This window comes from Natrix helvetica, assembly GCF_964273705.1.
Source record: "Natrix helvetica genome assembly, chromosome: 2".
NCBI lineage: Eukaryota > Metazoa > Chordata > Lepidosauria > Squamata > Natricidae > Natrix > Natrix helvetica.
In genome coordinates, this window is record NC_138552.1 from 298,101,361 (window position 1) to 298,129,142 (window position 27,782).

Consider the following 27,782-nt stretch of genomic DNA (forward strand, 5'->3'; position numbering starts at 1 on the left):
TTCCTGGCTGCAGTATTGGTAGTAGTATGAATAGAACCGTCTATCTTTCTCTCTTAAGCGCTGACATCTGCTGAGGGCTATTAAGAAAGGTGGGGGCTGCTTTCCAAGAGCATCTTTCTCCATTTCTCCTTTTAGGGAAATATAATATTCTGCCTTTTAAAAAATATTTCCTAAAATGTTTCATTCTCCTAGCAGAGGGCTGGATGGTAGCTTTCTACAGTACAGCCACCAAGGTCAAAGAAAGCCAAGATGGCAGCTGTGACCATGTGGTGAAAGCTCCACCTATTTTTGGGCTGCAAGTCCAGCTTCCTGGCCAGACCAGGCTGGCAAAGGCAGGGACAGGAAAGCCCACCCCAACCCCCACGTTATGCCCTGGCATTCTCGTCATTACGCCCCATGGGCCACCAGCGGTCTCGTGCCTGTCTGCCCCCTGGCAGGGCTCAAATAGCAACCTGGGACCATTTATCACACTTATGACGGTTGCAGCATCCCTGTGGCCACGTGGTTTATATTCAGGTGCCTGACAACGGACTCCCCATTTGTGACGGTTGCAGCGTCAACCGGGAAATCAGATTCACTTAACAACCGTGTTCCTGACTTTGAAAACTGACCTTTCTTTATTAGATGATTCCCTTAACAAGAAAAAGTTGTAAAATGGGGGGAAAAGAACAAAGTTCTTACTTGGCAACGTAAATTTTGGCCTCCATTGTGGTCGTAAGTCGAGGACTACCTGTATTTGCTGAATTTCCCAAGTCTCGTGGCAGGTATACCTCGACTTATGACCATTGCTTTAGTGGAAGTTACAGCGGCACTGAAAAAAGTGACTTTTAGTCCTTTTTCACACTTGCAACAAGCACACACGCACGCACGGTGGTCCCGTGAGCCAAATCGTACCCTGGGCAACTGGAGTGGACGTGTGACCGCTGCCGTGTCCTGAGGTGACGTGATCCTCTTTTGCAACCTTCTGTCCAGCAAGGTCAACGGGGAAGCCGGATTCATTAACGGCCACTAAGTGATTCACTTAGCAACTGTGGCAAAACAGGTTTTAAAACAGGGCGGAATTTAACAACCGTCTCCCTAAGCAACGGGCATTTTGGGCTCCGCTGAGGTCATACGTCGAGGACCCCTGTCCTTCAATGGAGACGCATTGCAGTCAGAGCCACCAATAAAACCACATAAACGGTTTATCAATAAAACCTCCAGTGAGCGAATTCTGGGGGGAAAGGATGCCAACCCTCCTTTCAAATACATTCAGCGATATACATGATTCGGATACTATTAACATTTATCACTATCTTCTTACAAACACAGTGAGCACAGTTGGGGTCTCTTTCTTGCCACCCTGTGGCTCCATCTTATTTTGCAAACAACCCTGCTCCTTCCTTCTTCCCAACCTCCCTTCTCTCCCTTCTTCTTTCCTCCTCTCCTTCCCCTTTTCTTCTTCCCCTCCCTCTCCCTCTCCCTCACTCCTTCTCTCTTCTCCTCCTTCTTACCCAATCTCCTACTCTTATTTCCCCTCCCTTAAATCTTCTCCTTTACTCTTTCTTCCTTTCCCTCTTCCTCCCTCCTCCTTTCTTCTTCCCCTCTCTTTCCCACACTCCTTCTCGCTTCTCCCTCTTCCCCCCCTCTCCTACTCTTACTTCCTCTCCTTTGATTTTGGGGTGCTTCTGCTCAGGATCAGGTCCAGGTCGAGCGACGCAGTGATGGAGGATTGGGGGGCTTATGGGCATCCTGTGGCCCCCCCTCCCGATGGCCGTAGGGCAGGCATGTTTTTGCTTTTTGGTGCGTTTGTTTGTCCTTTGGAAGAGGCGCTGACAGCCAGCAGAGGGAAGGTTCAGCGGCCCCTCACACAAACACACAAACACAAACACAAAAGCTGCAAAGCCGCCAGTTGGACAGGGAGCCGCAATTCCCCCCCAGCCTCCCCCCTTGGCCCAGTCCCTCCTCCCTCGGCTGCTTGGTCAGGAGGAAGGGCCAGGGGCTTCGGACCTTCGCAGCCCCGCCCATGGCGCTGAGCCCCCACCCCCCGCCAACCGCGGTTTGGGGGCCTTTGAGGGTCCAGCACGAAGGAAAGAAGGAAAGGGCTTTAGAGGTCATCCAGCCGACCCCCTACCCAGGGCAGGAATGCATCCGTTCCAGCCCCGTGCAGGGGAATGCGCCCCACCGCCAGCCCCCGTCTCTCCTGGGCAGCCCCTCGGCTACAGGTCTCGGGACTCCCCAGCCGGAACAGGGGCGGGGTGGCCGGGCCGAGCGGGCGTCCTCCCGATACCAGGCAGGGCGGCGGCCTCGTTTCGCCCCTTAGTGGGGAAGGGGCGACTCCTTGCCCGGGGAGGGGATGGGGATGCCCTCTTCACGCGCTCAGAGCCGCCCTTTCCCCGGAGCCCGTCCAGGGGCGCCTCGGAGGGCTGGGAGCCGCAGGAGGCGGGGAGGGTCCTCGGGCATGCTCGGAGCCCCGGAGCCGCAGGGCAGCCGCCGCCGCCTCCTTCCTGGCGGGGGGGGGGAGGTCTGGCCCCGCCCCTCTCGGCCCCCGCCCCCCCCGCTCACGTAGCTCTGCGGCACCGGCAGCGCCTTTACAGCCGCGCGCGAGGACCGGCGCCGCACAAGCCGCCCAGGAAGCCCCGACGGCGGACGGAGAACGCAGCCTCCACCGGTAAGGCGCCCGCGGGCCTCCCGCTGACCGGGCCCGGAGGGCTTACGGGCGGGGGTCGCCAGCCGGGCGTCCCCTGCGGCCCCCGGGGGTCCTTCGCGCCCCCCGCCTGCCCAGCTGAGCGGAGCCGAGTTCCGGAACCGTCGCAGCCCCGGGAGCACCGGACGCAGGGCGGCCTCCTGCCCGGAGAGGGCTGCGAGGCGGGCACGGCTAGGACAGCTGCAGCGCTTTGCGTGCCCCCCCCCGGGGGCCCTTTGCGGGGAGGGAGGTGGGGAGAGTCCCGCTCCGCAGGGGCTTCGGTCCTGCCCGTCCTGGGAATTCCCTGCTGAGAGCCCCGAGTCCCGGTCTGGAGCGACCCTTCCCCCTCCTGCCCCCGGTTGGGCTGGCGGGGGGGGGCGACCAAGTCTCCTTAAAGGGGCTCCTGCCGCCCCCGCCCCCCTGTATGGACTCAAGGCTGGCTGGCTCTGGTGCAAGGGCGCCCCGCAGGAGGGAAGCTTGCAAGGGGGAGACGGCAGAAGCAGCCGGGGGTCTCAGGGAAATTGGGGTGGGTGGGGGTTCCCTGGTGGTCTCTGAGCTGGGCGGCTTTCTTGCAGAGGTTTCAGGACCCAACTGGGGCATCTCATCAGTGCTAGAAGGGAAGGGGGGTTGCAGGGGGAGGGGGAGGGGGCCCTGTTTGGCCCTTGGGGCTCTCTGAGTTTTGTTGTTTTCTTGCAGATGTTTCAAGGTCCAGACCTGGTCAGGAAACATCTGCCAGAAAACCACCAAGCTCAGTCAGAACCAACCAACATCCCCCCCCCCCCCAATGTGAACCCAGTTCTACAAATATTCTCCTTTCTTGGGTGATGAAGGCCTCTTGGGGGCTCTCCAGGGCAGGGAGGCTGGTGGCTCCTTTCGAACCTGCCCAGGGGGGGGCAGATCCTTCTGACTGATTTCAACATCCTTTAGAGTGAGTGGCTCCCAATGCCCAGACCCCCCAAGGGGGGCAATTTGGTTTTTAATGGGGGCCATTTGAACCTTGTTTAAGCCAAGTGAATGGCCTTTTAGGCTTCCTCCCGCAGGGGTAGAGTTATATGTGGGGAAGGATCAGGATTTTAGAGGTGCTTAGGTGGGGCATGGCCAAAAAAAAAAGGTTTGGGAGAGACTGAGTGGTGAGGAGGAGAAGGAGAGTCCGTACGTACTAGGAGTGGGGTCTCGCTGGGGGAGGGGTGGGGGGTACAGGCGCCAAAGCAGTCAGGAGAACAAATGGCTGCCTGGGGTCCCTGCTGGCTTTTGCCTCTGCTGGCCTCTCCACTTGATGCTGGCGGTGGTGGGAGGGGGCTCTGATGGCTTTTGCTAAGCAGGGAGGGCTGCTCGGTGGGCGCGGATTCTAAAAAGGGAGGCGGACATGGGTGACACGGGCTTTCTGTGCCCAGCCAGCTGTGTTCAAAGAGGGTGTCTGAGCTGGACTGCGTCTCCCTTCAACCGCCCAGCTGTGGCAAGAGTGACAGTCCAACCAATTTTGAGAATTCCCCGGCGGCTTGTGCTCCGCTCCTCCCCTCCCAACCTCTCCCCATCCTATTCCTCTCCTTTCTATTCCTCTCTTTGTGTAATGCTACTCTCTTTCCCTTTTCAAAATGCAAGGATAGGAAAGCAAGAATCAATCAATCAATCAGAATAGAGCTGGAAGGGACCTTAGAGATCTTCTAGTCCAACCCCCTGCTCAAGGACCATTTCAGACAAGTGGCTGTTCAATATCCTCTTAAAAACCTCCAATGTCAGAAGACATCGTCTGTTGCACTGGTTAATTGTCCTCACTCTTAGGAAGTTTCTCCTTAATTCCAGGTTGCTTCTCCCCTTGATGAGTTTCCACCCGTTGCTTCTTGCCCTGCCTCCGGGTGCTTTGGAGAATAACTTGACCCCCTCCATCTTCTTTGGGGAAGCCCCCCCAAAGCCCCTCAATTAGAGGAGGGGTCTCCAAACTGGGCAACCTGGAAGACTTGTGGGCTTAAATTCCCAGAATCTGGGAGCTGAAGTCCACCAGTCTTCAGGTTTAGAGAGTAAAACCAAGTCAGTTTTAAAGAGACAAAATCAAAACATCCGTCGCAGCAGATAAGAATTATGACCCAGCACCACAGGCTGCAACCTGACTCAGCAGCCTGATAAAATCAAAATGGCCTTTGGTGCCCAGCTTCGCCCCGGGCTTCGCAGAAGAGGCCGCCCAGGGAAGCAGCTTTGGCAGACAAGGGATGAAGCTAATCCTGCTGCATCGAAATTAACAGTAGCCGGCCTTAATGGGGGAGGGGGGAGGCGGGAGGGATCAGCAGCGGGGCTCCCGTCTGCCTGGCTGGGCCACGAGGCCAGGCACATGTCGGTGGCGGCTGCCCGAAATAGGCCAGGCTGCCCCATTTACGCAACTGATGTTCTGCCAAGGACAGGTTGGCAGGAGGGGAGAACAGCAAAGAGGCCGATGGTGCCCCGATGCCATGACAACGGGGAGCGTTCCTAAGGATGCTGCAGAAGGGGGATTTTTTTTTTCTCCTAGGGCAATTGGTCGGAGGTGGGGGGGGGAGAAAAGGCAGCAATTGTGACTCTGAGCACGTGCAGAGAGCTTTTTATTTACTTGACCTTCATCTGTATTAACAGAGGGATGGAATCAAGATCAGGTGAAGAGTTAATATGCTTTATAAGGACTTAGTAAGGCCACACCTGGAATCCTGCATCCAGTTTTGGTCACCGAGATGTAAAAAAGATGTTGAGACTCTGGAAAGAGAGCAGAGAAGAGAAATCGAGAGGCTAAAACATACGATGAACGGTTGCAGGAACTGGGCAGGGCTAGTCTAGGAAAAAGAAGAATTGGGGGGGACATGATTGCAGAATTCCAATATTTGAGGGGCTGCCCCAAAGAGGGGGGGGTTCAAATTATTCTCCAAAGCACCAGAAGGCAGAAGCAACCGATGGAAACTAACTAAGGAGAGAAGCAACCTAGAGCTGGGTTCTCTGGATTGGTAGGGTCTCCATCCTGTGCAGGGGGTTGGACTACAAGACCTCCAAAGTCCCTTCCCGCTCAGTTATCCTTTATTCTGTCTTCTCTTCCTCCCCTGGAGTAGAGGAGGCTTTTCCTGCGCTCGCAAAGCATGGGGAACCCTGCGGTTGCTTTTCTCTCTCTCCGTTTATCAATATATAAAAATGCAGAAAGATGAAGAGAAATGAGAATAATGGAGAAAGAGGAGAGGAGAAGGGGAGGAGGAAAAAGTGTTGGGCGAAAGGAAAAGACAGAGAAAAGCTCCATGGAAGGAGGTCATAACATACAACTTCCAATGTTTTACTGTTACGTAACCACCTGTGCTAAGCCATTCCCAGGTGAGGCTGGCCCAGGAAGTCCACAGGCCGTAAAGGGGCCACCCCTCACCTGGATGATAAAGACGCGGGGACCCTCGGCCATGGGTGAGTGACACGTTTGGATGCCCTTCCAGGAAACGCCTGCCAAGATGACCCACCAGTACCCCGCGCTGACGACCGAGCAGAAGAAGGGGCTCTCGGACATCGCCCAGCAGATCGTGGCTCCTGGCAAGGGCATCCTGGCTGCCGATGAATCCGTAGGTGAGCCTGGATTGCGGGCAGTGTCTGCCGGAGGGGAGGGGCTGAGCAGCCTGGCATTTGGGGAGGGGATCTGGAGGCCCCTCCCCCAGGTGGGAGGCCCCCTTCCCAGCGGGAAAAGGGAGGGGGCGTCCTGGGAAAGCCAGGGGTTGAACCCCCTTCCCCCTGCAGGCTCCAGGTCTCAAGCAGAGCCCCCAGTTTTCAGAGGGGGCGGGGCTGCTGGGTGGGCCCCAGAGGCAGAAGAAGCCCCCGGAAGCGCGATTTCTCATCAAGGCCACCTTTTCAGCCTTCGTGGCTGACAATTTGCTCCTCAAAAACTCTGTTGTTAATTAAAAATATATTAGACTGTGCAGAAATGAACAGATTAACGTTGGCAATGAAGGAGAAGGAAGAACCAGAGTATTATAAGATCCGGGGGTGTTTTTATCACTGGATAGAAAATGAATACAGGCAAAAAGAAACAGGAAATTGAATAATTTGGAAAAGGACGTAGAATTATAGGGGAGGAGTTGAATTAAAAGGCAATTGAAATGTAAAGGCAAAGTAAAAATAGATTTAAAATGGTGTAACTGTTAAATAGGATGACACAAAGACTTTACCCAGATGACACGCGGTAAGACGAATGATGCAAGAGACGGGATGGGGGGGGGAACTTTTTTTAAAAAGCTGTTTGTTTGGAGGCTGAGATGCCCCTGGGGTACAGGGAGTCCTCGACTTACAACAGTTCACTTAGTGACCATATAAGGTTCAGTGATGACGAGGACTTCCTCTGTGGGGATTCTCCGTCCTTCGTCAGGTGCCGCTTGTCCCAAAGGTCCTTTTCTTTTTCAAGAGGCAACTGGACTTTCTGGTTTTTTTCTCTGAAGACGTTTCGCTTCTCCTCCAAGGAGCTTCTTCTGCTCTGACTGGGTGATGGTGGGGGAGGATGAAGACTTCAGTGGGGTTAAGATTAACACCCTTGCAGGCTCCCCGTGGTCATTCAGGTGCTCGGCCACTGACTCGTACTTATGACGGTTGCAGTGCCCCCCCGGGGGGGTCACGTGATCCCCTTTTGCGACCTTCTGACAAGCCCTTGGCACTTAAGAAATGTTTTGCTTAGCGACAGGCATGTTGGGCTGGGTTGTGGCCAGTGTTGGAAGGAAAATCCCTCTGGTTTCCCTCTGGGGGGAAAGACGCTGGAAAAACCATGGAGGCCGATTGGCAAGAAAGCCTCTTTATTGGTCAACCGAACCACAGCGGGGAGTTTTGGGGCAGCTGACAACCTTCTGGATTTCCCCTGGGGTCACGTAGGGGTCGTGGCTGGCCCAAGAGGCAACAGGGAAAGGGCAAATCCTAGGTCTTTGTCTCAGCCAATCTTGTCACCTTTGCTTTCTTGCTTATCTGGAGTTTCCGTCTGACCCAGCCTTTCTGAATGGATGACCTAATCGGCATTCCTACAAGATGGCCTCTCAGCTTCTGCTTGGGGCAGGGAGACGGGGGCAGGTTTCCCATTTCTCCTTTAGCGGAAATATTCTATCCTGCCTTTTTTAACCCCCCCCCAATATTTCGTTCTCTGGGAGGGAGGGGGGTGGGGTGCTGGCTTCCGTCATCAGGATGGCCTGTTGGGAGGAGCCGAGGCTGGACGGAGGGCGGGCAGGCGGGACGAACTCGCAGGGGCTTCTTCCCATCCGGCGCAGGCAGCATGGCCAAGCGGCTGAACCAGATCGGGGTGGAGAACACGGAGGAGAACCGCCGCCTCTACCGCCAGATCCTCTTCAGCGCCGACAGCCGGGTGAAGAAATGCATCGGGGGTGTCATCTTCTTCCACGAGACCCTCTACCAGAAGGCGGACGACGGCACCCCCTTCGTGGACCTGATCAAGGACAAGGGCATCGTGGTCGGCATTAAGGTGCCTTTCGGGATCCCCCCCCTGCAATCTCTGCCCCCCCTTCCCCTCCCAGTGCCTGAAGAGATGGGGAGCGTCCCTCCCCCCCCAGGGGCTCTGCTTCCCCCATCCAGAGTAGGGGGCAGCCGTGCCCAGCGAGGGATGTTGGAGAGTGAGAACGCCGGTTCTGGGTTTGGATCCTGAAGACAGGACTGGTTGATGGCTCGGAAGCCCCTTCCAGCCCCCCCCCCAAAAAACAGGTCTGTTGAAGGAAGAAGAACAGAGGGGGAGGGGCCTGGGGGGGTCTGGTCCATCAGATTCCTACAGGAAATCAGCCGCTTTCCTCAGCTCTCTCAGCAGCCCTGAAATGGGGGTCCACCTGCTGCTCTGCAGCCCAGGAGGGGAGGGGCTGAAGCCCACCCGGGTTGCCCCATCAGACCGAAAACCCACCGGCCGAGGGTGAGAGGAGCTGAAGGGTCCTGGGGCTCTTCCTTGCAGACGTTTCATCACCCAACTAGGGAGCAGCATCAGTGCTGGAACTGAATGGGGTTTGCTCCCTTGTATATCTATCTGTCCGTCTATCTATGTCTATCTGTCTATACCTACCTGCATTAGTAGTTTCCCCTGCATAAAGAGGGAACCTCCCCCTCCCTGGCACTGATGATGTTCCCTAGGTGGGTCATGAAACGTCTGCCAGGAAGCAGCCAAGGTCAGAGAGCACCCAGGACCCACAGGTTAGGGAAGGGCTCATTTGGGGGGAGCCGTCTGGGGTGGGGGATGGGGGAAGAGAGGCAGAAGCCCCCGCTTGCTCACCTGGAAGACCCTCATGCTGCCGAAGCCATCTGGATCCTGCCCCTCCCGAGCGGAGTCAGGGCAGGAGGAGGCCCCCTACCCAACCCCCGGGCAGCCCCCCTGCAATCCTCCCCGTGGGGGTCCTGCAGCCCTGACCCTTCCTTCCTTCCTTCCCAGGTGGACAAAGGGGTGGTGCCCCTGGCCGGCACGGATGGGGAGACCACCACCCAAGGTAGGGGAAGGGGCGGGGGGCATAGGGCGGGCTGGGGTGGGGGGGAGCCCCCCCCCCGGATCTGGTCTTGGTGGGGCAGAAGGTCTAGCCTCTAGGGCAGGCTGCCATCACGGTCGGTCTTTTCCTTCCTTCTCTCCCTTCCTCCCTCCTTTTCCCCTCCTCCATCCCTCCCTCCCCCCCTCCTTTCTTCCTTTCCCTCCTTTGTCCTCCCTCCTTCCCTCGCCCACTCTCCCTCCTCCTACCATCCCTTCTTCAATTTTCCTTCCCTCCCTCTCACAATTTCCACCTTCTCCCTCCCTCCCTTTCTTCTTTCCTCCCTTCTCCTCCCTTCCCACTTTCGTCTTCTCTCTCTCTCCCTCCACCCCCTCCCTCCTTCCTTTCTTTCCTCCCGTCCTCCCTCCGTTCCCCATCCCTCTATCCTTCTCCATCCCTCCTTCCTTTCTTATTTCCTCCCTCCCTCCCCCCCTTCCACAATTCCCACCTTCTCCCTCCCTCCCTTTCTTCTTTCCTCCCTCCCTCCTTATTCCCTCCATTCCCCCCTCCTCTTTTTGTCTTTTCTCCCTCTCTCGCTCGGTCCTTCCTTCCTCCCTCCATTTCCATCTCTCTCCCTCCTTCCTTTCTTCTTCGCCCCTCCCTCCCTTCTTCCACCTCCCTCCCTTCCTCCTTTCATCTTTTCTCCCACTCTCCCTCCATCCCCTCCCTCCTCCCTCCTTTCCCTCCTCCCTCTGTTCCCCATTCCTTCCTCCATCCCTCTCTTCTTCCTTCCTCCCTCTCCCCTCCCTCCTTCCCTCCAATCCCTCTCCCTCCTTTCGTCTCTTCTCTCTCTACCTCTGTCCCCTCCCTCCCCCTCCCCATCCTTCCTTTCTTCTTTCCTCTCTCCCTCCTTTCTTCTTTCCCCCCTCCCTCCTTCTCTCCAATCCCCCTCCCTTCCGCCTTTCGTCTTTTCTCTCTCTACCTCCATCCCCTCCCTCCTCCCTCCCCCTCCTTCCTTTCTTCATTCCTCCCTCTCTCCCTCCCTCCCCTCCTCCACCATTCCTCCCTCCATCCCTCTCCCTCCTTCCTTCCTCCCTTTCTCCTCCCTCCCTTCCACAATTCTCACCTTCTCCCTCCCTCCTTCTTCCCTCCCCCTCCCTTCCTCCCTCCATTCCCCCCTCCCACCATCCTTCCTTTCTTTTCTCCCTCCCTCCTTTTTTTCTTACTTCCTCCATTCCCTCCTCCCTCCCCTCCTCCATTCCCCCTTCGTCCATCTCTCCATTCCCCATTCCTCCCTTTCTTCCCCTCTCCTCCCCCTCTTCTTCCCTCCCTTGCTCCTCCCCTCCTCCCTCCCTCCCCCCTCCATTCCGCCCTCCCCCCTCCCTTTCCTCCCTCCCTCCCTCCATTCCTCCATTCACCCCTTCCTTTCTTCCTTTCTTCCCTCCCTCTCCCCTCTCCTTCCCTCCTCCTCTTCCTCCTCTTCCTCCCTCCTGCCAGGGCTGGATGGTCTGGCCGAGCGCTGTGCCCAGTACAAGAAGGATGGCGCAGACTTTGCCAAGTGGCGCTGTGTGCTGAAGATCAGCGAGAACACCCCCTCCGCCCTGGCCATCCTGGAGAACGCCAATGTGCTTGCCCGCTATGCCAGCATCTGCCAGCAGGTGAGGCTGCTGCCCCGCTGCCCCTTTGCCCGGGGGGCCCACAGGGGTCTGAGCGCTCGGCTTGGCTTTCCTTGCAGAACGGCATCGTGCCCATCGTGGAGCCGGAGATCCTGCCCGACGGGGAACACGACCTGAAGCGATGCCAGTATGTCACCGAGAAGGTGGGGCCGCCTCCCCTTGTGGATGATGGGGCTCGTGGGAGGGAGGGTTGGAGGGCTGTCCATACAAACCCAGGGAAGCGGGCACGAAGGAGGAGGGCAGGGGAGCTCTGGACTGGAGTCCCGGTTGAAGGGCGGGGCCATCCGGGACCCAATTCACAGCAGCGCAATGGATTCTGCTCTCTGGCTGAACCGCTGGCAGCCGAGTGTTTGGGGGGGGAGACACGGAAGGGAGGCACCCTCTGTAATGCTGCTGGGGATTCTTAGGACATGGAATTAACCAATGCGCAGCTCTCTGCAGCAGGGCTCTCCACAACCTCGGCCACTTTAAGCCCGGCAGACTTCAACTCCCAGAATTCCCCAGACAGCTTGGCTTTAAAGCAGAGTGTAAAATGCCAGCAAGGCTGAACCCCTCGGTCATTTACTGCACAGAGGCTGCGTTAATAGAGGTGCTTAACTGGAAATGGTTTTTGGGTGACTCTTCCCTTTCTGTGATTCCCCTTAATTCCCTGGCGGTTGTTTGTGCTCCCTTAGCGGCCGGTCCCTTCGAGGTTGACCGCCTTGGCTCTGACCCTCTTCCTAGGTTCTGGCTGCCGTCTACAAAGCCCTGAGTGACCATCACATCTACCTGGAAGGGACTCTGCTGAAACCCAACATGGTGACCCCTGGCCACGCCTGCCCCACCAAGTACAGCCCGGAAGAGATCGCCATGGCCACCGTCACCGCCCTGCGCCGGACGGTGCCGCCTGCCGTGCCAGGTAAGGTCACCACCAGGTAAGCTCACACACCTGTCCCCTGTGCAGAGAAATTCACCTGTCTTAGGCTGGGTCAGAAGATTATTCCGGAACAATTCTGTTTGGCTTCAGCTTCTCCTTGAGAATCCTGGCCGGTCCAAATCAGGCAGTCCTCGCATTACGACAATTCACTTAGTGGCGGTCCAAAGTTATAACTGCACTGAAAAAAGGGACTTTTTCACATTTACACCCATCGGCAGCATCCCCGTGGTCAAGTGATCAAAATTCAGCTTCTTGGCAATTGACTCATATTTATGACGGTTGCAGTGTCCTGGGTTCATGTGATCCCTTTTTGCGACCTTCTAACAACCGTAGAGATTCACTTAACAATGGTGGCAAGAGAGGTTGCAAAACGAGGGCAAACTCACTTAACAGCTGTGTCTTGCTTAGCAACAGAAATGTTGGGCTCTCTTGTGGTCATAGGTTGAGCCTATATTACACCCCCAGGATTTTAGCTTATGGCTTCTGAATCCCTGGAACTCACTGCCACCGTACAATGAATGGACAGCTGCAAACTCAGAGGCCTCAAAGGGGCTAGGAGAAATCCAGGGAGGCTGAGGGCCCTTGAAGCCTTGGGAAGGGCTGGCCAGGGCCAGAGAAGCTTCTGGATCAGTGGCATTTCCAACAGTGGAAATCAGAGAGAGCTGGGTGGGGAATTCTGGGAATTGAAGTCCACAAGCCTTCAAGTGACAACGGTTGGAGACCCCTGCAGAACAGGGCCTGGGGCTGCAGCTCTTCCCTTCTGTCCCTGCAGGAATCACCTTCCTGTCCGGAGGCCAGAGCGAGGAGGAGGCCTCCCTCAACCTCAACGCCATCAACAACTGCCCGCTGCCCCGGCCGTGGGCCCTGACCTTCTCCTATGGCCGGGCCCTGCAAGCCTCGGCCCTCAACGCCTGGCGGGGCCAGCGGGAGAACGCGGAGCTGGCCACCGAGGAGTTTCTCAAGCGAGCCGAGGTGGGTGACCTGGGAGGGGGGAGGGGCGTGCACCCTACCAATTGGGGTCCCTCCGTCTCCCCTGGAGTGCCCAGTTGACAGGTGGGGAGGAGGGCTGGTTGCAAATCAGTTCTTCACGGCTCGGATGCGGCCCCATGTGGGGAGGGCCCCCAAAGGAAAGGTGTGGCCCCCAGCGTCCCTCTCTGTCTTGCAGGTCAACGGTCAAGCAGCTCTCGGCCAGTACGAAGCCAGCGATGACGGCTCAGGGGCGGCCGGACAGTCTCTCTACGTGGCCAACCATGCCTACTAGCCCCGGCCGGGCAGACGTCTGGGGCCCCCATGATCGGGCCCCTGGCTCCTCCACTGCTTTCCATCCCGGCCCCCCTGCCACCCCCAGCTTTTGCTAGCGTAGCTGTGGCAGCAGCAAAGTAGGCGGAAGAGTGTCGTGTGCTGGGTGGGGGTGGGGGACATGAGGAGTCCTGAAAGTGGAGGGAGGTAGGAGGAGAGCCCAGGCCTCCCTTGCAGGGTTGCTGTGAGCATGAAAGCCCCAGCACGGATCCAAAGCTGACCATGCCTCTAGAATAAAAGTCTCCAAATTTGGCTGCTTGGGGACTTCAACTCCCAGAACTCCATAGTCAACTCTAAGACCTATGGACTTCTGGGGAATTCTGGGAGTTGAAGTTCGCAAGCCTTAAAAGTTGTCCAGGTTGGAGACCCCTGGAAAGGTTTTGCGTCACCACACAGGAAGACATAGGGGTGAGTCCATTGCGGGGGTCTCCCCTGCAGAGGGAAGGGCTTTGGGGGCCTGGAGATTTGGGGTCATTGCTGTGTGGTCATCTCTACCCCTCCCCCCCACCCCCCACCCCCGCCTTCCATTTCTCTGAGGACCAATAACCGACCCTGATTGGCTTGTGCCCTGTGACTTGTGGCTTTGTGGTGCGGCCTTTCCGCCCCTCCCCCGCAGCAGCCTGGCCAGTGGGAGGGGAGGGGGCGCCTGCTCTCTCTGCACCTGATGTACCAGTAGCCTCCTAACTAATAAACCATAGAGATACCGTCACGGTTTGGCCTCCGCGTTTTCCTTCTCCTGGTGCAAAATCAGCTCAGAGAAGTGGGGGGGGGGACCTCTGCACAGGGTGGCATGGCTGGGCATTGGGGTGCTGGGGCATGGGGACCCCTCCAAGAAAACCCAGGGGGGCTGTTGGAGTGATGAGGAGGAGAGACCGTTTGGATGGTCCCTGGTGCTCCTCCCAAACCCCGGTCTTAAGGCCTGCTGCCAACAGTTCCAACAACTTTTAGCACTTTCAAGAAGGCTCCACGCCCATTTGCCCCCCTCAGGTGACCCCGAGGATACAGAAAAACCTCCAAGTGGCCTCAGCGACCCTCTCAAAGGGTGCAAATGACCAGCTTTGACTGCAAGGAGTATCAATCCTTCCCTTACCCCCCACCCCATCCAGTCAAAGTTGAAGAAGCTTCTTGGATGAGGAGCGAAACGACTTCAAAGAAAAAACAAGTCCAGTTGCCTCCTGAAAAAAAGCTCCTTTGGGATAATGAATGCATAAACAAACCACAGATAACTCAGTCCCAAACCACAGTGCCCGAGCCAAGAGGCCACGATCTCTTTAATGCCTTTACATCTGATTTTCTAGGTCTATTTTCTAAACCGGCTTATGAAATACTTCCTAATGGCCCCAGAAAGTGGGAGCAGAACCCGGGAGGGGGGCACCAAAGGCAGAGGGTTCAGGCTGGACACTAGCAAGAATTTCCAAACTTGGTAGTTGCTGGCCAGAGGGAAGAGCTGCCTCATGAAAGGAAATTGATTTCCCCTCACTGGAGAGCTTCCAAGAGGCCAGGGGCCACCTGTCATGGGTGGAATGGCTTGCTTTCAGAAGTTATGGGTGCTCCTCCATTGCTGGAAGTGTTAGATGCTTGTTCTAACTTCAGTGGTTTCCACCCAGGTCCTCCGTTCCGGCGGGAACAGAGGTTTAACCCTATTGGTCGAAGGGTCTGACAGCTCCCTATAAAAGGGCTGCTGTGAGACTTAACCTTCGCTGGATGGTTCCACTTCTTGTACTTAATAAAGAGCGGTTGTTAACGTTCAGCCTGCGTGTCTCTACCCATGACCCAATCTAACAGGAAGTTTGTCAGAAGAGACTGGGCAGCCACTTGTATGAAATGGTATAGACCAGGGGTGTCCAAACTTGGCAACTTTAAGACTTGTGGACTTCAACTCTCAGAATTCCCCAGCCAGCATGCTGGATAGGGAATTCTGGGAATTGAAGTCCACAAGTCTTAAAGTTGCCAAGTTTGGACACCCCTGGTATAGACTATAAAGGGTAAGGGTCTCCAACCTTGGGAATTTTAAGACTTGTGGACATTAACTCCCAGAATTCCCCAGGCAGCATGCTGGATAGGGAATTCTGGGAATTGAAGTCCACAAGTCTTAAAGTTCCCGGGGCTGGATACCCCTGCTATAGGCTCTTCAGCTGGAGCAGTGGGTTCGACTGGAAGGCCTCCAAAGTCCCTTCCAACTCATTTATTCTATATTCTGTCAGAGAAAATCCAGGGCTCCCATCACTGGAGGTGTTTAAGAGGAGTCTCCTCTAGACAGTCACTTCTCTCAAACGGAATAGGGTCTCCTGCTTGAGCAGGGGGCTGGACTAGAAGACCTCCAAAGCCCCTTCCAGCTCATTCTGTTTGTTTATTTATTTTATTTGTCAATTGTTTACAAGATAATGGGTATAAGAATAAACATGAGTATAAGTGAAATGAGTACAAATAAGGGGGGGACAGTAGGACAGGGACGGTAGGCACGCTGGTGCGCTTATGCAGGCCCCTTTTAAGGTTAGTTTAAGTTTAAGGTTAAAGTTTTGGGGATTTGAACAAGAGAGTCAGGTAGACCATTCCAGGCATTGACTGCTCTGTGGCTGGATCTAAGCTGCTCCAGGGCTTCTCAACAGCCACTTGAAAATGGGACTTCAGTTCCCAAAATTCAAGGTATGAATTAAGGTAATGAGAGGCGACTGTTGAAGCATCCCCATGGTCACATGATCAAAATTCAGATGCTTGGCAACTGGTTCGTATTTATGACAGTCGCCGTGTCCCAGGGTCAGGCGATCCCCTTTTGCAACCTTTATACAAGCAAAACCAATGGGGGAAGCCAGATTCACTTAGCAACCGTGTGGCTAATATAACCACTGCAGAGATTCACTTAACAACCGTGGAAAGAAAGGTCGTAAAGTGGGGAAAAACTCACTTAACAACTGTCTCGTTTAGCAACAGAAATCTTGGACTCAGTTGCGGTTATAAGTCGAGGACTACCTGTACTTCTTTCAAACTGGAAACGCTGGACAGTATCTTGCTGTCCCGCAATTCCCAGGCCGGCTTCCTCGGGAGAAACTCCCGCGACGCTCAATAAATTCCCTCCCGTGGGAAAACACTTGCCTCCGCTCTCTCGCTCACGGACAGGAGAGGGTTAAACAAAAAAAAGAGCGCAACGGAGGCTACTTGATTTATCCCTTTTCCCTTGCCGTATGGAAGGCAACGGCCTCTCTTTGCTCATTGGTCGGCGCTGTTGCAGCACTGAGAACTCCGATAGGCTCCTCCGAGCCCCGCCCCGTCACGCCCATTTCTCCCCTTGCCCTTTCTTAAGATGGGCAAGCGCTCCTTCACGAGGCGAGCGTCTTTGCGAGCCTTCGATTGGATGCTCTCTCTGCCGGCGAGGCTCGGCTCGTTTCCATTGGCTGGCTCGCGTTCCCAGCGTCGTAACTCCGCCCCCGCGCCGGCCAGGCTCGAAGGCGACTTCCTCGCGGAGCGATGGCGGCCGAGGCGAGAGGCGCGGCGGCCCGGGATGCGGCAGGTGGGGGACAGGGTGGGGGTCCCCACGACACGGGTGGGCGGGAAATGGGGCGGGGGGGGGCTCCGCTGACGCCCCCTCCCCGCGCTTGGTTCCTTTTGCAGGGAGGGCTGGGGCTGCCCCCTTGCCTTGGCCCTCCTGGGCGTCCTGCGGAACTGCCTGCCACGGGAAAGGGAGTGAGCGGAGGCTTCTTCTCCCCTTTCCCTCCCCCTGCAGAGAAGGCGCGGGGCAAGCAGGCCGCCCTCTCCTTCGCCGCCATGGCCGTCCTGGTGGGGCTGCCCCTCTGGTGGAAGACGACCGAGACCTACCGGGCGGCGCTGCCGGACTCCGAGATCGCCGAGCTGGAGACGCTTCTGGTGAGAAGGGAGGGACCCCCGGCCCCATCAGCCCCGGCCTTCCCGGCGGCTGCAGTCCAGGGACCCTGGGGCTGTTGGCTGTGCTAGAGGCGGGCAGCTTTCGAACTCTGCTCCCTTTGGCCAGGGGGCGGTCCTCGATTTAACAGCCGTTCGTTTAGTGACCGAAGTTGCAACGGCACAGGAGGGAGGGAATTGGGGAAGGCCTCCCCCCCCCATTGCTCCTCCTACCCTTTGCTGGGGAGCCCCTGGCTTTGGCCATTGAGGTTGTGGCCATGGGCAGCAAGAATAACAGCCGATCCTCGACTTATGACCACAGTTGGAATCACAGGCTTTCTGTGGCTAAGCAATGCAGTCAGTCACGTCCAATTTTACGACCTTTTCTGCCACGGTAAGCCCAAGAATCAGAATAGAGCTGGAAGAGACCTTGGAGGTCTTCTAGTCCAGCCCCCTGCTCAGGCAGGAAAGGGCCTCTGGAGCCTGGGGAAGGCGAAAAATGGGTTTTAAAAAGGTGAATTCAGCTGGCCAGGGGGGGGGGGGGAATGGCAGGATTTATAGTCTTCGCAGACAGCTGGGCTTTGGGCTCATTTTAGAGCCTGCATTGAAGCCTGCATCTCAAACTGAAGTGCAAATGATTCCATTTTTCTGGAAATCCGTTCATACTCCTGCACCATTGGAAAGGAGAATGCAAATGACCAGCTGTTTGCAAGGAGTATAAATCCGTCCCTTCCCCACCATCCACTCAGAGCTGAAGAAGTTTCTTAGACGGGAAGCAAAACGTCTTCAAAGAAAAACCAAAAAGTCCAGTTGCCTCTTGAAAAAAACAGCTTGGCTCAGAAGAAGAAATTGGAACAAATCCTCATTCTAGGTGTCCTCTAGGGAAGCCAAAGAAAGAGGCCCAGGACTCCCCGCTTCTGCCTGTGGTTTAGACAGAGAAATTTGGACTCCCCAAAATAAACCACAGATTCAGATTACAGATCAGCAGAGTTGGAAGGGACCTTGCAGGTCATCTAGTCCAACCCTCCACCCAAACAGGAGACCCTACACCATTTCTGTCCAGTCTCTTCTTGAAAGCCTCCAGGGATGAAGCTCCCACAACTTCTGAAGGAAACTTCTATTCCATCAGTTGATTGTTCTCACTGTCAGGAAATTCCTCCTTGTTTCCAGGTTGAATCTCTCCTTGGTCAGTTTCCATCCATTCTTCCTTGTCCGGCCTTCAGGTGCCTCGGAGAATAGCTTGACCCCCTTCCTCCTCTCTGTGGCAGCCCCTCAAATATTGGAAGATGCTCTCCTGTCTCCCCTCGTCCTTCTCTTTCCTAGACTAGCCAGGCCCAGTTCCTGCAACCGTTCTTCATATTTTAGTCCCTTCTGGGAGAGGGGGCGATCTAGAAGCACAAATAAATTGAAATTGAATTTTAGTCTCCAGATCTTTGATCATCTTAGATAGATTCAGATTAACAGATTTGGGAAGGGACCTTATAGGTCATCTAGTCCAACCCCTTGCTCAACCAGGAGACCCTACACCATTTCTGACAGATGGCAGTCCAGTCTCTTCTTGAAAGCCTCCAGGGATGAAGCTCCCACAACTTCAGTTCCATGGGTTGATTGTTCTCCCTGTCAGGAAATTCCTCCTTATTTCCAGGTTGAATCTCTCCTTGCTCAGTTTCCATCCATTGTTCCTTGTCTGGCCTTCAGTTGATTTGGAAAACAGGTTGACCCCCTTTCTCCTATCCGTGGCAGCCCCTCAAACATTGGAAGGCTGCTGTCCTGCCTCCCTTGGTCCGTCTCTTCCCTAGACCAGCCATACTAAGCAGCAGATTCCCCTCTTGTGTCTGAAGCCACATCCCTTGTTTAAATCTAATTGCCTGAAGCCGGAGGCCTCCACACGTCCTGGCCAGCAGCTCTGAAGATTCCCAGCTGCTTTAAGGGCAGGGACCCCGGCCGCCTTTCGCGTGGGGCTCTGCCTCTCCCTGGCCAATGGGTGCTCTCTGATTCAGTTCCAGCTGACGGTGCCCGTCTCGGTGGTGTTTGCCAAGGGCGTCCTCCTGAAAGACCAGGAGCGCAAGGTCCCCTTCGAGCAGGTGCAGGAGACGGAGATCCCCTTGAATGGTAAGGGGTGTTGGGGGGGAAGGGAGAGGGGCTGCTGCTTCTGGGCTGGGGCTGGCCTGGCACACGAGCATTCCCAGCTGGCCTTTCAGCCAGAGCTGCAGAGGTGAGCAATACTTTGCGGCCAGGCTCCCCTGTCCCACTCTGGTGTTCGCAATGGCTGGGCCACATGGGCTTTAGACTTGGGGTCAACCATCCAAGAGAGGGAGAAATACAAAGAGAGAAAGAAAGGGAAAAGGAGAGAAAAAAGGGAAAGGAAGGAAGAGAAAGAAAAGGAAGCAAAAGAAAAGAGATGAAGAGAGAAAAAGGGTTGAGAAAAAGAGAAAGAAGGAAAAAAGAAAGAGAAAGCAAAAGAAGAGGAAGGGGGGAAAAGACATAAAGAGAAATAGAGAAAAAAAGAAAGACAAAAAGAGGAAGAAGAAGGAAGAAAGAAAAAAAGAAAAAAAAAGAAATAGAGAATGAAAAAGAAAGAGAAATAGAAGAAAAGACAGAGGGTCCAGAATAGGTTACCCACTTCTATCTCACCTGGGCTACCTGCAGCTTTCCCTGCCAGCAGTAAGGGCAGCACCAGTCTGTGTGGGCACATATATACATCCAGGATGCCAGAGGTGCAGGGAAAGTACAATTTTTGTGACAGTGAAACTGAAAACATATAAAGTGCCAGTTTTCCTAAAAATGCCCTAATTAACAGTTGCCCCCCAGAGAAGCCCCCACTGGCCTCTGCAGTCCGTTGCCCTCGTCCCACCCGGAGACCCACATGCTGGTCCTTTGGCACACAGGATGCCCGCCTTTTAGACAGAGTAGCCTCCCTCCTCCTCCTCCTCCTCCTCCTCCTCCTTCTCCTCCTCCCACTTGGGCACCACGCCCCTCCTTTTCTTTAGCCAGGTGCTCAGTCCTTCCCCCCTTTCATTTCAGCCAAGACAGGTGTGGTTTCTCGTTACGACCTTTCCTTTCGCCTCGCCACTTCCCAGGAGCAGGCCTTCCTGTCGCAGGCCTCGGTCCAAGGTAACGGCTGAAGTTGGCTAGGCAGAGTCCAGTGGTGGCTCTGATTCAGAAGGGGTGGGGTGGGGGGGCTGACCGGCTCCTGCATGGCCACATCCAGGGACCGGAGGCAGCCTCTCGGCCATGGGACCTCCTTCCCCAGAGCCCCAGGCAAGGGGCCCTTAGGGGCTGCCCCCCCCCCCGTGCACCTGAGTGTCATCTCCTCCTTTCCTTCCAGAGGCAGCCAAAGGGCTGCAGCCGGTGGAAGGGCTGCCGGTGGGCTCCCTCGCCATCTACGTGATCCCCCACGGCTCCCTCCTCCTGCCCCAGGTAGGCTCTCTTGGCGTCTGGGTGGGCTGGTTTGGGGTGGGCGGGGGGAGGAGGAGGTAGCTGGATGTTCCCCCACAACCAGCAAGCGAGAGGGAGGGAGGGGGAGGGGAGAAGCAGGTTCAGACTCCAAATGGATGCAAGGGGCTAAGCAGGGGTCTCCAACCTTGGTGGCTTTAAGACTGGTGGACTTCAACTCCCAGAATTCCTCACCCAGCAGAGCTGACCAGGGAATTCTGGGAGTTGAAGTTCACAGATCTTCAAGTGTCCAAGATTGGACGGATGGACAGACGGACACGCACCCTCTGGAGGAAGAGAAGGCTGGCATTCTTGGCTCTGTTGCAGCTTCTTGGAGGGGTGGGGGCGGGTAGTGTTCTAGAAAAACCCTAGAAGGGCGTCCCCTGGCTTAACAGGGCAACCCAAATGAAATCTGGGAGGATGGATGGGTGGACGGACAAACAGACTGACGCCTATGCTTTAATTTCCTGGGGGGGGGGGGGTGAGGTCTAGAAAGGAGGCCCCGTAGTGTAACAGGGCAACCCAAAGTCTAGAAGATGATTGATAGACAGACAGACATTCCATTTATAGATGGTCCTTGACTTACGACCACAATTGGGAGCAGAATTTCAGTTACAACGCAAGATGGTTCTTTGTGTTTATGGCCCCAAAGCCTTCATTGCGTTCCTTCCGGCATTTCCTCTGACAACTTTTGAAAAAGCTCCTACGGTTTTTAAACAGTCAAAGTCCCTTGTCGGAACGGAGCTTTGGAAAGGCCCCCCGTGCCAGGGTTGGGCTGGTGCAAATCCCCCTCGGAGGGTCAGCCGGTCATTCCGAGGGCTGAAGGCCGCTTGCAAGCCCCTCTGTCTTCTCCCGGCAGGGGTCTGAGATGTACATCGGGAAGGGCCGGAGCGCCATCCTCAGGGCCCCCCCGGGGGCAAAGGACGTCCTGGGAGCCCTGACCGAGCGGCTGCAGCAGCTGATCCCGGCCGTCTCCTTCTCCACCGAGACCCTCGTGGAGGCCCTGGCTGACCGGGTCCTGCTGGGCCAGCCGGGGGCCGAGTGGAAGCGCCCCTTCAAGTCCAGTTTCGGTATGGCCAAACCCTGGGGGGGGGAGGGGGGAGCTGAAAAGAGGAGGCCAGCCCCCTCCCCCCGCCCCCCCCCCTTGCACCAGGTCCTTCTCCTGAAGGGTTAACCTCCCCCCCTCCCAACCTCTGCCCTTGCCAGGCATTAAATAGACAAACATTGAAATACAGTTGATAACCAAAATTGAGGCCAAGGTTTCTGTTCCTCAGGTGTTAAGTGAATTCGCACGGGCTGCCCTTCCGAGGTGGTCTGTTTACACACACACACACACACACACACACACACACACCCGCCACTTGTAGCTCCCAACGCCCCCCCCCCCCCCCGGAGGGTTTTAGCCAGAGGTTGGACAGCCGCCTGCCTGAAAGTTGGAGTACCCACAACTTCTGGTGGCAAGTCGTTCCACTGATTAATCGTGCTGAGTCAGGATATTCCTCCTCCATTTATCGAGTATGGATCTCGGAATACTGAATGACAGAGTTGGAGGGGGCCTTGGAGGTCTTCTAGTCCAACCCCCTGCTCAAGCAGGAGACCCTGTCCCATTCCAGAGAAATGCTTGTCCAGTCTCTTCTTAAAAGCCTCGGGGGGTTTCTTTGTGCAGGGAAGGAAACAGACTTAGAATAACTTTATTGTCCCTTTAAACGTACTCTAATCAGCACCCGTGAAAACAGAATTTCGCGGCCTGCAGCCCTTAAAGGGCCACCCCCCCTCCAGGAGGCCCCACAGAAACAGGTCAGAAGAAATAAACATGGTTAATACAAAACGATTCACCCACCCACACGTGCAGATTGTGTGACCCCGAGAAGCAACACCGTCTAGTCCAGAGGTGTGCAGGGACCTGGCGAGAGAAAGGGATCCTGGGGGTTTCCAGGGCAGAGGGGAGAGGGCAGGCTTCTTTTAAAGTTTTTTTTATTTTTATTCTCTTATATATAGTTACAGGTATACATTCACACACTTATTGTTGTTCTTATTTATCTTTATCACTTTTACATATTTGTTTTTCCATATAAAAAGCTAAAATATACATTCTGGGTTGCTTTGCTTACCATCCCAAACTCCTGTTTTGTATTATCCCCACTTTATTTTTTTCTTTTCCCCCTCCCTCCCTTCTCTACTTCCTTTTCCTACATCCCTTGCTCCTCTCTTCCAGTTGGAAGGGCGGGGCCCTCGGAAGACCTGGCCTGATCCAGTCCTCCCAGGGGACGGGTCCCTTCCTCACCTGGCTGGGCTACGGGACTCACTCGGGAAGGAGCTGCGGCGGCCCCTCTCGTAACGAGCCTGGGGAGACTCCTGACCCCCCCCCCTCCACCCCATTCTTGCTTCCTCCACAGGGTACGAGATCACCTTCAGTCTGCTCAACCCCGACCCCAAAGCCCACGATGTGCACTGGGACATCGAGGGAGCCCTCCAGCGCTTCGTGAAGCCCCTGCTGGACAAGCTGAGCCCACTGGCCGAATTCTCTGTGGACTCTCAAGTGGGTGAGGCTAGAGGCCGTGGGGTGGGTGGCGGGAGCCGGACCGTCTTCCAGGTCAAGGCTGACGGGGCCCCATTTCTCCCCTCCCCAGATCCTCTACTATGCCGCGCTGGGAGTCACGCCCCGCTTTGACCCCACTTCCGCCAGCTACAGCCTAAGTGTGCATAGCCTCCCCCACGTCATTAACCCCGTGGAAGCCCGGCTGGGTAAGTGAGGCCCACGGCATCTTGGTCGGGCTTTGGGCAGCTGCCCTGCGGGGTCGGAAGGTCATTTATTTCTTCCGGTTGAATTAAAAATAGCAAGAACGAATGGAAAGGAGAACACCAGGAGAGCTGCAGTTGAAGGTTAGGCTGGGGAGGGAAGGCCTCTTGCCTACAGTTGGAAGAAGGCTTCAGAGATGGGCCTGTCCGTCCGTCCGTCCAGTTTCTATAGCCCCCCCATCTCAGCCAAGAGATTTTGGGCAGCTTACAATTTGGAAACTGTAAACCAGGGACCCCCAAAATTGGTCCCTTTAAGACTTGGAGACTTCAACTCCCAGAATTCTCTTCAGCCAGCATAGCCCACAATATGCATTCTTTAGCGGGGTCTTTAAAGACACTTGGGGGCTTCCCCATGTCCTCGGGGTCCCCTGAGTGGTGCAAGTGGGGGTGGGGCCGCCTTGGCTGCAGGATGTTTTCTGCCCTGGGTCCCTTCAGGGTCTCCAGTCTACAACACCACAGTCCCAAGAAGGCTCCGCCCCCATTTGCACCGCCCAGGCGACCCCGAGGACCCCGACCAAGCCTCCAAGCGGCCTCCAGGGCTCCCTGAAAAGGAGGCCAAAGGCCAGCTGTCTGCAAGGAGAGCCAAGCCTTCCATTACCCCCCCCCCATCCAGGCAGAGCAGAAGAAGCTTCTGGGATGAGAAGCAAAACGTCTTCAGAGTAAAACCAGGAAGTCCCGCTGCCTCTTGGAAAAAAGCCCCTTTGGGACCCAGATTCTTAAAGTCGCCACGGCTGGGAAAGGCTCCCGGAGTCCATGCCAGGGAGACGCCTGTCTTGCCTTGGGCTGGAAACCCTCCAGAGAGGGACCCTCAGCACTTGAGCGGGGGGGGGGGGGCTCTTCCTCCCCCCACCTTAGTCCGGCTGTCCTTCTGCCCTCGGGCACCGCAGGGCTCCTTCCTCCGCCTGGGACAGGAGGGCCCAACCTCCCCGGCTTCCTTCACAGGCTCCAGTGCAGCTTCCCTCTATCCGGTCCTCAACTTCCTGCTCTACGTCCCCGAGCGGCTGCATTCGCCCCTCCACATCCGCGGGAAGGACGGTGCCCCCACGCCCACCAACGCCTTCCACAGTCCCCGCTGGGGTGGGATCATGGTGAGGAGCGAGCCCAGCCTGTTGCCCCTCGGAATGAATTGATCTCCTTTCGGGGTGGGGGTGGGGGAGTTGGAACCGGGTTTCTGCCCCAGCAGAGGGGGGGGGTCCTTTGGTGGCATCTGGGGGGGCACCACAGGCCCTGCTTCCGTCCTGAGCTGCTGCTGCCCTCTTTGGCAGGTCTACAATGTTGAGCCTGAAGGCTCCAACGAGACCTCCCTGCCCAGGAAGGTGGAGGTGGACATGGTGGGCACGATGGGGGTCTTCCTGGCACAGCTGCGGTGAGCATGACATGGGGGGGGGGAGCTGGGGGGGGCTGTCTTGGTTAACTCTCTGTTCAGGCAGCAGAAAGGGGGGGCGGACCTTTTGAGATCTGTATGCAACGCAATTTCATTTTAACATATTCTTATTAGTATACATTCACAGTGACAATAAAGTTATTCATTCTGTTCTGTTCTTAAAACACAGCCCTCTCCCCTTGGTTTAATGCACTTGGAGGGTGGGGCCTTAGAGGTCATCTAGTCCAACCCTGTTGAATGCAGGAAATCCGGATGAAGACGGAGCAGAGACGAATTGCTCTTCATCTCTAGTTCTGGCCTTGGGGGGGGGGGTTGCTTTTCCCCCTCTCCAGATAGAGGTCTGTACTTCCACTGGGGAAGTGAGGCCAGTACAGTAGTCCTCGACTTACAACCGTTCATTTAGTGACCGTTCAAAGTTACAACGGGCCGGAAAAAAGTGACCCAGGACCGTTTTTTCACACGTTCGACCATTGCCACATCCTCCTGGTCCCGGGACCAAAGGCTCGGCAACTGACTGGTCTTTATGGCCGTCCCTGGGTCTCCTGGTTCCCCCTTTGCGATCTTCTGAGAAGCAAAGTCCGTGGGGAAAACAGAATCACTTAATAACCGTGTTACTAACTTCATAACCGCAGTGAGTCGCTTAACAGCTGTGGCAGGAAAGGTCGTAAAATGGGGCAAAATTCACTTAACTTGTCTCGCTTAGCAACAGACGTTTTGGCTCCATTGTGGTCGTAAGTCGAGGACTGCCTGTATGGGGTTGGGCGGTGGTGCACCAAGATTTTGTCCCATTGTCTCTTCCCCCCCCCCCCCAAGTGATTGCTAACTCCTCCCAGGAGCTTGCATGGAGGGAGGGCCCAGGTTTATTGTTATGGCTCGGCCCTCTCCAGCAGCTCCTCAGGGACGCCTCTTTAGCCCGCCTGACCGCTGGCCAGAAAGACGACCGGCCGGTTCTGCCACAGCCGTAAAGCAGCCGGACTTTGCCTTCTCCCCAAAAGCTCTGGGGCGCAGCAGCCCAGGTTCATCCCCCAGGTGACGCTTTGCTCCCCCCCTTCCCCAGATTGTTGTTCGGCATCTCCTCCGGTCCCCTGCCAGAAGGGGCTTTGCTGGAGACCCCCGGGAACGAGGGCCTGACCGACTGGGAGCTGGACCGCCTGCTGTGGGGCCGGACGGTGGAGAACGTGGCCACTGTCTCCACCACGCTGACCTCGCTGGCCCAACTGCTGGACAAGATCAGCAACATCGTCATCAAGGACGACGTGGCCTCGGAGGTACAGGGCTGGGCACAGGAGGGGGGGGTCAATGGCTCTCCGGGGGGGTGGGGGGTCAATGGGGTCCCAGCCCTCCTCAGGGAGCCACATCGGTGCCTTGCCCTCCCTCCCTCCCTCCCCCGCAGGTCTACCACGCTGTGGAGTCTGCCCGGCAGGCCATGGCGGAGCTGCGCCTGGGTCACCTGGACTCGGCGTTCCAGGCCAGCAAGGCAGCGGCCACCTCGTCCGAGCGGGCCTTCTTCGACCCCTCCCTCCTGCACCTCCTCTACTTCCCCGACGACCAGAAGTTTGCCATCTACATCCCGCTCTTCCTCCCCATGGCCGTCCCCATCCTGCTCTCGCTGGCGAAGATGGTTTGGGAGAGGAAGCGGCGGCAGAAGGAGCCCAGCAAGATGGACTGAGGGGGGTCTGTGGGCGCCCAGGTGGCTGGCGGACTCTTGGCGGGGCATCTGCCCTCAGGGTGGTAGGCCCAGCCAGCCTGGCGGACTCCCCGTTGAGGAGCGGACATCTCCACTCGGCTTCTTCTTTAAAAGAGCCCGTCCCTTTCGCTGCGAACGAGCCCAAAAGGACTTCAGAACCTCCCAATTGCTGGCCAGGCTGGGTAGAGAGACAACTCCGGCTCAAGCCTCAGCAGTGGGGGGGGGGGGGGGGTTAGGGTTGGGGGTGTTTCCCTCTCTGTTCTCCCTCTCCCAGCTGATGCACATGAGGCCTCTGGAAGGGCACAATCCTCCCCCCTCCCCCAAAGCGGAATGGGGGGTGGGCCCCCCTTTGCCTCCTGAGCAAGTCTCCCATCGGTCTTCCATTAAAGTTGGCTTGGCTGACCAGGGGAAGCGCTGAGCCTCATTTGCAGCTCACTTGGGGGGGTTCGGAGGGGGGGCAGCCAGTGAGGAGGGTGTCGAGGGGCTGCTTGCAAATAAGGAAAGCTAAAATATGTCTAGTTTGATGAAAAGAAGGCCATGGGGAAACGTCCTATCAGGGCTCCGATATCTGAGGGGTTGCGACAGAGAAGATTTGGGGGTCCAGCTCTCTCCGAAGCCCCCGAGGGCAGGACAAGAGCAACGGATGGAAACTGACCAAGGAGGGTGGAAGCAACCTGGGATTCTATTCTATTCAGGCTGGTGGGTTGAATTTCTCTGCCACCCAGCTGACGGATCCAAAGGGCAGCTCAGCATATAAAAAGTAAAAAAAATAATCCTGGGTCTTAAGCAGCCAAGGAGAGTCCAGGGACCTCCAGCCGTGGCAACTTTAAAGCCTTTGGACATTTTCATTTATTTGTACCTCGCATTTATTATTTTTTACAAGTAACTGAAGCAAATATTTTCCCCACAACAACCTGGAGAGGCAGGGACTGGCCCAAACACACCCGGTTGGCTCTCATGCCTCAAGCGGGACTAGAACTCCCCGTCTCCTGGTGATTGGCCCAAAGGACACCCAAAGTATCCATGCATTAAATGTAAACTATATGAGCCCCTTTTCACAGGCGCCTGCAACAGGAGTGATGCCAAGCTGGCCATGCCCCCTGCTCTCCCCCCCCCCCCCATGAGATCAAACATAACCCTGATGTGGCCCTCAACGGGTGGTGCTTTGCCGGCCTAGGCCGCCGGAACTGGCAGCGACCCAGACCTGCCACACCTCTGAACCGGTTCCCTAGTTGGCACGGCATTTCCCCCCCCCCCCCCCATTTTTTAATGTGCGCACACACAGACCTATTTATGGGCAACTGTGGCGCAAAATTGCGCCCGCACCAAACTAGCAGTAATGCTGGCAGCCACCCACCCGGGATCCAGAGGCAAACTCCAAGCTACGCATGGAGGCGCCACCCAAATGGAAGCACATAAGGAAGAAACTCCCCCCTCCCCCCGGGGGGTCTGGCCCTGTGCATGAAGCTTTGGCGGAAGACCGATAGTGTCCAGTCACACATCGAAGGAAACGGGAGAAGCAGAGAGAGAAGCTGCAACCGTCCAGCGAAGGCCTTTTGCCCATTGGTGACGCAGCAACATTGGAACTGATTGCCATCCATTTCTCCCCCTGGATGAAAAGCCACAGACTCCCGGCCTCCCCCTGCA

At 56.2% G+C, this 27,782-nt stretch overlaps 2 protein-coding genes across 2 annotated transcripts; both read left to right on the plus strand.

Annotated features, from left to right (window-relative positions):
* Positions 1 to 2,491: 2,491 nt before the first annotated feature.
* On the plus strand, positions 2,492 to 13,684 carry ALDOC (aldolase, fructose-bisphosphate C). Its single transcript, XM_081942829.1, has 9 exons — positions 2,492 to 2,650; positions 6,100 to 6,226; positions 7,900 to 8,111; positions 9,057 to 9,111; positions 10,582 to 10,742; positions 10,820 to 10,903; positions 11,484 to 11,658; positions 12,449 to 12,648; positions 12,842 to 13,684. The coding sequence occupies exons 2-9, from the start codon at positions 6,115 to 6,117 to the stop codon at positions 12,935 to 12,937; spliced, it is 1,095 nt and encodes a 364-aa protein (XP_081798955.1). The 5' UTR covers positions 2,492 to 2,650; positions 6,100 to 6,114; the 3' UTR covers positions 12,938 to 13,684.
* A 2,635-nt stretch (positions 13,685 to 16,319) lies between these two features.
* On the plus strand, positions 16,320 to 26,540 carry PIGS (phosphatidylinositol glycan anchor biosynthesis class S). Its single transcript, XM_081942818.1, has 12 exons — positions 16,320 to 16,483; positions 16,697 to 16,836; positions 18,831 to 18,942; positions 19,855 to 19,944; positions 20,159 to 20,250; positions 21,125 to 21,335; positions 22,662 to 22,804; positions 22,896 to 23,010; positions 24,007 to 24,152; positions 24,330 to 24,430; positions 25,506 to 25,716; positions 25,842 to 26,540. Exons 1-12 carry the CDS (start codon positions 16,441 to 16,443, stop codon positions 26,115 to 26,117), a joined length of 1,680 nt encoding a protein of 559 aa, XP_081798944.1. The 5' UTR covers positions 16,320 to 16,440; the 3' UTR covers positions 26,118 to 26,540.
* Positions 26,541 to 27,782: the final 1,242 nt, after the last annotated feature.

Coding starts and splice junctions, on each gene's coding strand:
- PIGS (XM_081942818.1), top strand. CDS start 16,441: ATGGCGGCCGAGGCGAGAGGCGCGGCGGCCCGGGATGCGGCAG. Junction 21,336..22,661: donor CCCCTTCAAGTCCAGTTTCG/GTATGGCCAAAC, acceptor CTTCCTCCACAG/GGTACGAGATCACCTTCAGT. Junction 24,153..24,329: donor CCCGCTGGGGTGGGATCATG/GTGAGGAGCGAG, acceptor CCTCTTTGGCAG/GTCTACAATGTTGAGCCTGA.
- ALDOC (XM_081942829.1), top strand. CDS start 6,115: ATGACCCACCAGTACCCCGCGCTGACGACCGAGCAGAAGAAGGGGCTC. Junction 10,743..10,819: donor ATGCCAGCATCTGCCAGCAG/GTGAGGCTGCTG, acceptor CTTTCCTTGCAG/AACGGCATCGTGCCCATCGT. Junction 10,904..11,483: donor GCCAGTATGTCACCGAGAAG/GTGGGGCCGCCT, acceptor CCCTCTTCCTAG/GTTCTGGCTGCCGTCTACAA.